This window comes from Gossypium hirsutum, chromosome A11 (assembly GCF_007990345.1).
Source record: "Gossypium hirsutum isolate 1008001.06 chromosome A11, Gossypium_hirsutum_v2.1, whole genome shotgun sequence".
Lineage (NCBI taxonomy): Eukaryota > Viridiplantae > Streptophyta > Magnoliopsida > Malvales > Malvaceae > Gossypium > Gossypium hirsutum.
In genome coordinates, this window is record NC_053434.1 from 111,549,738 (window position 1) to 111,560,782 (window position 11,045).

An 11,045-nucleotide genomic window follows, 5' to 3' on the forward strand; every position below is an offset into this window, starting at 1 on the left:
TTGTTCATTTTATAAAAATTGTAGATGGTACGATTATTCATACATTTGAAAAGATTTTCATTTTTGTATTCGTCATTTTTTTTTGTATAATTAAAATATTATCTATGTTTATTTTACGATCCACAGAAATTATCTTTTCACGAAAATTTATAATTATTCCTCCTAACAATATCGTCTTCAAAATTAAAATTTACATTCTTCCTTTACGCCTAATACTTATTGATGGTACTCTAACTTATAACACCGAGTGAAAACATATAATTTTATATTTCAAAAAACAATGATAGTCAATAGAAGAGTGCGGCATTGGGCTGAAGTTGTATCATATTGTGTAGTTTTAAAAGAGTGGGTTTTATTTTTTAGGAATAAATGATTTATTATAAATATATATATATCTATGTTACATAATTATCTTTATATTTTAAAAAATAATAGAATTTTTTTATGGTATGATTATATTATAGATATATAAATACAACGGCAAAGTCAAGTAGAGGGTCAAGGGAGTCATGGCATTCTAAATTTTTTTTCTTTTTTCAAGTTAATCTTTTGTAAATATACTATGACCTTTTTAAAATATAAATAGGCTCCCAAAGTTTAATATTTTTACAATTTTCTCATTTGTATATATATTATAATCCTCCTAAAAAATAACTACCCTTCTTAAAAATACTTTTTACACGCCTAATTAGAACTTCATCCCTTAAAAATAACATCCTAGCTCCGCAAAGAAGAAGTAAAAAAAATTGTGTGAAAATTTAAATACAAAAATATTTAGCCACTCCTCTTGTGATTGTATCTATATAAGATAAGAACATGGAAGAAATGTGAAGAAGAAGAAAATGGTGGTTGGCAATTTTGTTTTTTTATTCTTTTAGTTCTAGAAGAAGAGAGTTGTTGACCAAGTAATAATTGGTTTGGGCATTTGAAAAAAATGGGTTTCCCATTGTTATTTTATTTTTGAGTTCTAGAATAATAGACAATGACATCAATCCTATTGCTTTCGGTATTTGAAAAAAAAAAAACAAAATGAGTTGAACCAAATTTGCAAATAATTTAAAATTTACAAAGCTTCGTGAACATGAAATAATAATTGTAGCTTGTAATGCAAATACTTTGAACACCATCAACAAAGGCAATAACTTTAGACAAAAGCCATTGCTATTATAACCCAACAAGTAATTGTAGGGAAGGCAATGCTCTTTTTATTGGTGGGGATTTGCCATAAAGCCCATAATCCCCACCCCACATACTATATTGATGGTCCATACTCCATAATCCATATGCTTCAAATAACTTAGATTAATTAGTGTTCATATGGCTTAAGATTTAAAAATTATTATTTGAATTAGTAATTTTTTTGGTCCACTTCAGGTTGATTATCTATTTGTGTTAGATTACAGAATAAATATTTTGAAAGTAAAAATATTTTCTAAGTTGTTATAAGAAAGTAATATTTTTCTTATTAGCAGGGATTTGCCGTAAAGTCCATAATCTCCCGTCTCCACCCACTAACTTGTGATGGTTCGTACTCCATAATCCATTTGCTTCAAATAACTTAGGCTAACTAGGGTTCATAGGAGTTAAGACGTAAAATATCAAGTTTCAACATAGTTTAAGGGTTAAAAGAATTGAAATTTGATTTGTCTTATAATGTAACAAAAAGCGATGCAAACCTAAAAGAAATAAAAAGCTACGTATTAGTCTCTAAGACTTAAGGTATTCAAATTATATATAATTATGTAATGCTTTAATAAAAAAGTTAACGATATTAACTATTTGAACTAATTGATAACATTAAAAAATTATAACGATTAAATTATGTTAAAAAGTTTATAAATTAAATCTCAAATTCAAACATATTATAGTAACTAAAACTAAAACTAAAATTTAACTATTTTTGTAAAATGTAAAACAAAAAAGAAAGAGAATAGGTGGGTGTGCTGCTGGTCCAGTTATACGTACAAATTTGAATTTATATTTAAATTTAAAGTAAAAAAAAATAATAATAATAATAAATTTGAAAGGTAAAGTGAAAATGAACTCAAATATTTGAATATGAGCTGAGTATGCTATCCGTAAAATTAAAACAAATTCAAATAATTTATCCGAATTTAAATACGTTATTTGCAAAAGTAAAATAATTTGGAAAGGATTGATAGTAATTAAAATTTCTGAATTGAAAATATACAAATCCTCAAGAAAGTAAATTAGACGTCTGCAAATATTTAAATCCGCACTATCGGTAAAAAAATTTCATGAAAAGGGTTAAAATTAAATTATAAATTTAAATTAAATAAAACCTTTTTACCATTTTGGGAATAAAAGACATTTATTGTCATCCTTGAGTGTTTGTGTAAGGTCTAATAAATGGGCTCTAGAAACCCATTTTTACTTTGGGCTTCAATAAAAGAAAGGGATAATGACATCATTTAACCTGTACTTTAACAAAATTATTAATGTGACACCTGTACTTTCAATTTTTTAAACCACTCAAAGCAATGGACTTCAAAACAATTATACCATTTTAATGTAAAAGGTAAAATCGTGAATTTCTTCTCCTCTTCATCTCCTTATAAAACAAAACTTGTCCTTTTTTCTTTTCTTTTACAATTTACATTGCCGCCACCACTCTTTCGTCGGTTTCCAGTGCCATTTAACAATGAACAGTAGCCTTCGTCCTCTACTCCAGCCCTACTGGCTTGGATCTCCCCAAAGCAAATAAGAAAACCCTTGAAAAGCCAACCAAAGCCCGTAACTCTCTCTTGTCCAACATTTGCTTCGCTGACTGTTTGGTCCGTCTCCGATCAAGACCGACTCTTCCTCGTAGCCCCGTTTTGGCCGTCACCCACTTGGATTTCTGAATGGTACACGCAATAACCTAATTTCAAGACGAAATCTCTGCAGGAACTGAATTTTTATTTCTTTAAATATTGTATTTTTTTAAAATTTTCTTTATGCTAATTTCTACTATACATCATACCCACTGCGGTGAAAATTTTATTCAAATCTTACCATTATCCTTAAAAAGATTCCAAAAAAAAGAAAAAAGAAAACTCTACCTTTCAACTCATTGAATCAAAATACGAAGCATTAAGAAGTTGGCTACTGGTTGTCAAATCATGTGATTTTTTGTATACAAGTAGGAAACATTTTGAGGTTAAAAGTATATTCGTCAATCTGTTAAAAATTTCATATATTTTTACTATGTTATCATATTGATAGAAAAATTAGATAGTGATAGTATCTGTGATGGTATAAAAAGATTAATTCAAATAAAATGGCTGAAATTTTTTATCTAAAGGGATTAATTCAAGCATTCAATACATGCATGCATTTAATTTTAGTGGAAGTACATAAGCATTGTATGTTTTGGTACACATCTTCTTGCTGTCTCGTGTCTTGTGCTTTTCAATAGCAAAATCACTAGGGTAAAATACACCAATAGTTACTCAATTTTAGAGGAGATGACAAAACAATCACCTAGTTTTTATTTCAATCACTCAAATTTTATTTCAGTCACTCAACTTTCAAAAAGTTACAAAACAGTCACTAACGTTATAAAAAAGTGACAAAATGTAGCAAGTTAACCAGTTGATGTAGCAAGTTAACTTGCCACGTTGGTGAAGTGGTTGATGGGTCTTCGTTTGGGGAGGGTTTAGGGAAAAAAATTGAAGGGTTAAGGACTAAATGTTTTAGGGTTAGAAACATATTAGGATTAAGAGGATTTGGGGGGAAAAAAGAAAATTGATTTGGGGAAATTTTGATTGTGGTTTGGGGTTTTTTTAGGGTTGAAACTGATTTGGAAATCAATTAAGAAAGGTTTAGTGTTAGAAATTGATTCAATAATGGATTAATAGGGTATAAAGGTTTAGGGTACGATTGGTCTATTTTGTTTCGGGGGAAAAGAAGACGAAACTAGAAATCATTCAGTGTTTTTGATTCTCATCGACAATGGGCAATAGAAGAAAAGCTACCAGTGTTGTTACATCCACTTTAACGGGTAAGTTGTTGCATTTAGTTTTAATTTTTTTGGATTTCAATGTTGTTATTTTGATTTAGGGTTATTTAGGTTTATTTCAATTTAAGTTTTGATTTCGATTTCTATTTCGAAACACTCACTGATTCTGATTTTGATTTCAATTTTGATCTCGATTTAGATTTATATTTAGATTTGGATTTCGATTTAGGGTAATTTCGATTTAGAGTTATTTCGATTTGTATGACATATAATGTGTATTATATGCCATGTGCATGATGTTTATTGTTTGTATCTGCCATTGTATCGATGCCATTATCAAACTGATGTTTATTGTGTATATCTGCCATTGTTTGTATCCAAGCTGCTATTATGTGGCAAAATGAAAATTTGTTATTTACCTTCTTTATTGTACTGGTTATTGTCTGCCATGCGCATGACAAAAATGGTTGTGTTTGTATTAAATTATTTTTGTATTGGTTGTTGTCTGCCATGTACATGACAGAAATTGGTTTGTTTGTATTAAATTATTGGGTATTTTGTATTGGTTATTGCCTGACAGAAATGGTTAAAGTGTTTGCCTATGTTGTCTGCCTTTATTAATGAGTACTTTGTTTGGCAAGTTTAATTGATGACAATTTTAATGAGAATGAAGAAGACATGCCTGGTAGTGATGCATCTGAAAGTGATGTGTCTAATAGGATAGGAGTTAATTTAGATGGTTTAAACATGGAGTAGATGGTTTAAACATGGATGGTATAGAAGTAGATGAACTGTGTGATAGTGATGATTTTGGGAGGTTAGATAGTGCACATGAATCTGACTCAGATGGCCAAAACTGGCTTGAGTTCAACCTAGAGAATGACATGAGTAATCCTATACTTAAGGTTGGAATGTTATTTAAGTCTAAAGACAATTTAAAAGAAGTTGTCAAGCAGTATGGTAGGTTGAATAGTTATTTTATTAAGTTTCCCCAAAATAATTTAAAAAGGTTAAAGGCAGTCTACAGTGAAAAATGTTATTGGTTCATATGGGCTTCTAAACTAAACCCTAATGACCCTACTGACCAGACTTGCAAATTAGGAGTTCAAACCCTAACCATACTTGTTCTAAAGTATATAAAAATAAGAATGTAACCTCAGCTTGGATAGGTGAATATTATAAAGAAAATTTCATTGTTGATCCTGATTATTCTCTGAAATCATTACAACAAGATGTCAAAAGAGATTTGTGTTGCATAGTCTCACTAACCAAATGTAGAAGGGCTAAACTTAGGGCATTGAAATTAATTGAAGGAGCTCATAAGGCTCAATATGAGAATATTTATGAGTATTTGTTGGAGTTTAGAACCCAAGATGAGGGAACAACAACAATCTGTTATCTGGATAACAGGTTGTTTCAAAGGATGTATGTTTGTCTGCAGGCATGCAAAGATGGCTATAGGGCTGGTTGTAGGAGGATAGTAGGTTTAGATAGATGTTTCTTGAAGGGCTACTATGGTGGCTACTTGCTTGCAGCTGTTGGGATAGATGCAAATAACAACATCTATCCACTTGCATATGCTGCTGTCGAAAGTGAAAATTAAGCATCATGGCGTTGGTTCTTAGAGTTGCTTGCAATAGACTTGGAAATTGTTAGCTCATACCAGATATCTTTCATGTCTGACAAACAAAAGGTAAAACTCCATTTATTTATTTATGTTGTTTTTATTTAAGGTTTGTCAAAGAATTAAACTATTTTTTTCTAATTGCAAGGACTTTTAGAAGCAATATATATATTGTTTCCTAATGCAGAAACAAGACACTGTGTTAGACACATACATGCCAATTTTAAGAAGGCTGGTTTCTAAACAAAGGAATTGAAAATTTTACTTTGGAAAGTTGCCAGAGCAAGCACTACAAGGGATTTTGAGAACGCCATAGATGAATTGAGGAAAACAAATCAACATGCTTATGATTGGTTGAAGGAAAAGAACTCTACTCACTAGTCAATGTCTCACTTCTCAATTAGGAGTCATTCTGACATGTTAGTGAATAACCTTTCTAAATCATTTAACAAGGTAAACTCATATGTTTTATGTTTCTTACTAATCATTAGCAATTCACTAATCATTTATATTATTCACTGATAGATGAGACTGGAAGCAAGACGGAAACCTATTTTGACCATGATGGAAACCATAAGGACCAAGATTATGTTGCTTATTGTCAAGAAGAAAGAAAAAGCTGACAAATGGAAAGGAATATTGTGTCCAAAGATGAAGAAAAAGATGGATGTAAATATAAAAGATTCATTGAGGTAAAGTTACAATTTTTAATCTTTTTGATGCCTTTATTCTGACTTCATGTTGCTGGTCACATACTATTTTAGTGAATGTTTTTTAATATGCATGCACTGATTGTTTGTGTGTTGACTATTTTTTAATATGCATACAGTGATTGATGGTGTGTTGCCTATTTTTTAATATGCATGCAGTGAGTATTTTTTATAATATGCATGTAGTGATTTTTTTAGGGGTGTGTGTTGGTGAGGCTGATTACAATGTTGTTTTAGTGATTATGTTTTAACCAAGCATGCTTATTGTTTTTTAGGTGTGTTCCATCAGATGCTGGTGGGGACAAGTATCAGGTTGAATGTGGTCCAGATAGCCAGCATGTGGTGGACTTAGTTGAGAATTCCTGCTCCTGTAGGAATTAAGATCTCACTGGCATCCTTTGCATGCATGCATTGGCTGTCATTTATCTAAAAGATGAGTTCCCAGAGACCTATGTACAAATCTGGTACACCGAGCAAACCCAGCTTCAAATTTACTCCAACTTTATAAGTCCAATAAGGGGTTCTAAACAATGGGCCATTTTGCAAAACATGCTGCCAATACTGCCTCCTGCACTAAGAAAGCCACCTGGCGGACCTTCTAAGGCAAAAAGGAAAAAACTTGATGAACCACAAACAATAGAAAGGTTGAGCAAGAGAGGGGTGGACATGAAGTGCGGTAAATGTAAAAGAATAGGCCATAATAAGAGGAGTTACAAAGGGGAAGTTGGTCAAAACTTCCAATAAGTCATTTGCCTTAAGTTATAGTATACTTCTGTTTATGAATTTGTTTTTCAGATTTCTCTTGTTCCTGTAGGTCAAAAGACATAAAGTTGGTGTCCCAACTCAGCAACAAGCTACCCCAAATCAGCAAGAGGGTATCCCAACTCAACAGGCTGCCCCAACTCAGTTACCTACTGCCCCAACTCATCAACAAGCTGCTCTAAGAGAAAAGCTCCCATTCAAGAGAAAACCAACCACTGTTAGATGAATGCCTCCTACTCAAGAGTCATTTATGACAGACCGTTGATGATGATGTGAATAGACCTTCTTTTGTTAACTTTTTAAAAAAGTGTAAATTTGCCTGCTACTAATTTATTAACTTAGGCAGATAATTTTTTTTGTAAATTTGCCTATGATTGCTACTGTTGACAAACTTAGGCATATAGTCACTAATTTTTTTTTTAAATTTCCCTACAATTCACATATGTTCAATTGTGTTGAATTGTAGGAAAATTTGGTAATATTTTACCCTTTCTTCTTTTTGTAAACAGTTTAGCGTTTTGGCCTTAATATATGAGCATTGATCCATGCTATTTTTGTTATCTTTTCTCTTCTAACATATGAGTATTGAAAAAGAAAATGTGTGAGAATTGAAAAATACATTGTTGAAACCCAAATTTGCCCTACTCACTTAGCCCACTTAACCCCAATTCAAGCCCATAACCCATTTTACACAGCAACCCAAACTACCCAAACCCAACACAATTCAAACCCTAGCAGCCCAACCTAACCCTATCCCAAACAAAATCAAAAAAGAAAAAAACTAGCCTTCCCCTAAGCCTAGCCGCCGCCTCCATTCCATCACCTCTGTCAGCCACCATTTGCTCTACCGCCCCAATTGCTCCTGCAAAAGAATCACGCAAACAACAGTAGAAAAATAATAAGAAAATAAGTGTAAATGGCTTTAAAAAGCCAAGAAAAGAACACTTTGGACTCTCTACAAAATTTTTTTATCAATATTAATAGATTTAAAAACACAAAGCAGTAATCTCAAGGAAAAAGTGTGAATCTAGCAACACCAAAGCAGGAGAACGGTTCGAAATAAAAAAAAAACCAAAGTATCAAACATCAAAACCGAAAAAACCCAAGGTGACTTTTATTTCTTTTCTTCCCTATTTTTGAGTTTATTCCTTATATATACATGAATATTAAAAACATATTAAAATATAAAAAAAACAAAAAAAAAACTTTTTGACGATTTCCTGCCACCGTGTAAGAGAGGAAGAGAGGCAGAAATATTTTTTTTAAAAGCAGAGGAGAAATGAAATTTTAAAAAAAAACTCAGCTTTTATAGAAACATAAAACGGCATCGTTTTGGGTCTGAAGTTCAGACGCCAAAACGGCGTCGTTTCGCCTGTGATCCGCACCTTGACCCGACCCGCTCCAAGGATCCTCGTGTTTTTGGTTTCTGGGATATTTATGCGCGTGGTCCTTCCTTTTTTACTTTAATTTGCAATTAAATTCCTTTTAATTCCTAATTTTGGCCCAGCAGATTACTTCAGATTTCAATTTAGTCCCCCTTTTTAATGCACGTTTTAGAGGGTGAGGGTTATTTCCCATTCTAGGCCCTCTATGTTTTTTTGAGATTTTAAATCAGTCCCTTTCTTCTTTGTTTATTTGCAAATTGGCCCCGAACCTTCATTTTAATCTAATTTACTCCCTTTTTGTTATTTTCAATATTACATATATTAAACTAACTAAACTAATATCTTATTATTGCTATAATTATTCTACTGTACCATCTAAATTCATTATTATTGTCACAGTTATTATTATTTATTTATTCATTATCATTGTTATTATCATTGTTATTTAAATGGTTATTATTATTATTATTTTTTTACGTTACCATTACTGTTATTACTATCTTTATTCTTATCTTTACTTTTATCATTAACATTATTACTATTTATTATTATTATTGTATATATATATTTTTACCATCGTTATTTGCATACATATATTATTATTTATATTATTATTATTATTACTGTTTCTTTCATGTCTATTTTTTATAATACTATTATTATAATATCATTCTATTTTTTATAATACTATTATTATAATATCATTTTATTATTATCATTTCTAATATATATATATATATATCGTATATATATATCATCTACATTTTTTTAAATTTTATTAGTTATATATTTTTTATACTATTTCATATATATTTTTATATTATCCTTATTATTATTATTAATATTAGTATATGTTTTATTATATATGTATATATCTTTAATATATATATAGGTATATGTTTATGTAATATTGTTAATAGGTATTTTTTTAACATCATTATTTCCAATATGTATATATTATGTAAATATTTTAATATTATATTATATATGTATTTTTTATATTACGTATATATATCTTTTTAATATTGTATTTTATATATGTCATGTATATATTTCTAATACTATATTACATTTTTACATATTATCATACGTATATATATATTTTAATAGCTATATTATGTATGTATTTTCAACACTATATTATGTACATACTTTTACTATCATTATGTATTTATTTTAATATATATGTACATATTTATGTAGTATTATTAATATATATATTTTAGTATTTCTAATATATATTGTATATGTTCATTTTATATACATTATGTATATATTTAATATTATTATGTATATACTTTTCATTCCTATTATTACATATGTACTTTAATATATATATATATGACACTATTAGTATTTTTAATATTATGTTTACGTTACTTCACCTATTGTTATTATATGTTTATGTATATGTTCGTCTCTATTTTGTATTTAATACTATTGTTATCATGTTTAATATCGCGTACATTGTTATTATTTTTAATATTATTGTCATATTTATTATTTGCTTTGATGTATTTCTAACTCTTTTATTTTTGTTTCCCGCCCATTTTATATCATTTTTGCGGTTCTCTACTTTAAAGATTTTTATTCATGTTTTTTTTATTAATTTCAATAAATAAGGCAATGCACCGATTTAACATTAAGTCATCGATTTCATCGCTATGTTGGGTGAACATCAAGCGGCTCGTGCTAAAAAGGAACGTCCTTCTCAAAAGAGATCGAAATTATAAAAATTATCATTTTTCAATCGGATCACGATTAAATGTCAAATTGAATTAGTATTTTTGAAAATCAAGACAACATGTGTTTAATAAATATACCAATTTTGGACGTCGCGAGGGTGCTAATACCTTCCTCGTGCGTAACCGACTCCCGAACCCTATTTTTCTCTGGATTTTCACGTAGACCCAAATTTAGCCTTCATTTTTGTTCAAGAATAAATTTTCTTTTCAAAAAAGATGATTTATTAGCTGTCCGATCACACCTAGAAAAAAGGGATCGGTGGCGACTCCTCTTTTCTTTTAAATCAAACTTCAGTTTTCAAGTTTTCACTAAATCGCCACAATTAGCGACCGAAAGTAAAATTTTTATGTTGCTACAGCTGTAAACTCCGCTGGGGACCCATTTTTGAGAGTCGATTCAAATTAAAAGCGTGTCGTCAAAATTTTCAAAATTCCTTGTTCAAATTAACATTTAGTCGTGATCCTCAAATTTTGTTTTCAAAAAATTTCATGCATTTGCATCATGCTGTAAATATTCTTCTAACTTGTTTTATCTTGTTGATTTTCAGCTCTAAGTTTCTAGATTTTTGTAGTTTAGTTTTTTTAAATAAACGTAAAGGTTTGTGAGATTCTCCCCACACACCGTGCACTTGCATCTTTTCATAACATGAGCTCTCTACCCGGGCTCCGTCCGATTAAGTGGAAATAAACGCTATGCCTTCGTGAGTTAACTCGTCCCTCCGCACAGGCTAGTGAATACTTTCGGGTTACATATGACTTATGCTTTCGTGAGTTAACTTGTCCCTCCGCATAGGCATAAGTAAATGTAATCCCTCGAATTGAACTCGTGAGCCTGTGACGGGCTACGACCGAGGCTTC

At 30.3% G+C, this 11,045-nt stretch overlaps 1 protein-coding gene across 5 annotated transcripts; it reads left to right on the forward strand.

Annotated features, from left to right (window-relative positions):
- The first annotated feature begins 2,596 nt into the window (after positions 1–2,596).
- On the forward strand, positions 2,597–7,617 carry LOC107887727 (uncharacterized). Of its 5 annotated transcripts, none has more exons than XR_005904448.1 (4): positions 2,597–5,654; positions 5,734–6,038; positions 6,111–6,277; positions 6,571–7,617. XR_005904448.1 is itself a non-coding variant. In XM_041079851.1 (4 exons), exons 2-4 carry the CDS (start codon positions 5,970–5,972, stop codon positions 6,674–6,676), a joined length of 342 nt encoding a protein of 113 aa, XP_040935785.1. In that variant the 5' UTR covers positions 2,599–4,003; positions 5,773–5,969; the 3' UTR covers positions 6,677–7,617. The 5 variants fall into 5 exon arrangements, 4 of the variants coding, with proteins under 4 accessions (XP_040935787.1, XP_040935785.1, XP_040935786.1 ...); XM_041079851.1 differs by having other exon boundaries at positions 2,599–4,003; positions 5,773–6,038; XM_041079852.1 differs by having other exon boundaries at positions 2,599–2,867; positions 5,773–6,038.
- The last annotated feature ends 3,428 nt before the right edge of the window (positions 7,618–11,045 follow it).

Coding starts and splice junctions, on each gene's coding strand:
- LOC107887727 (XM_016811966.2), top strand. CDS start 5,970: ATGTCTCACTTCTCAATTAGGAGTCATTCTGACATGTTAGTGAATAAC. Junction 6,039..6,110: donor TTTCTAAATCATTTAACAAG/GTAAACTCATAT, acceptor ATTCACTGATAG/ATGAGACTGGAAGCAAGACG. Junction 6,278..6,570: donor AATATAAAAGATTCATTGAG/GTAAAGTTACAA, acceptor ATTGTTTTTTAG/GTGTGTTCCATCAGATGCTG.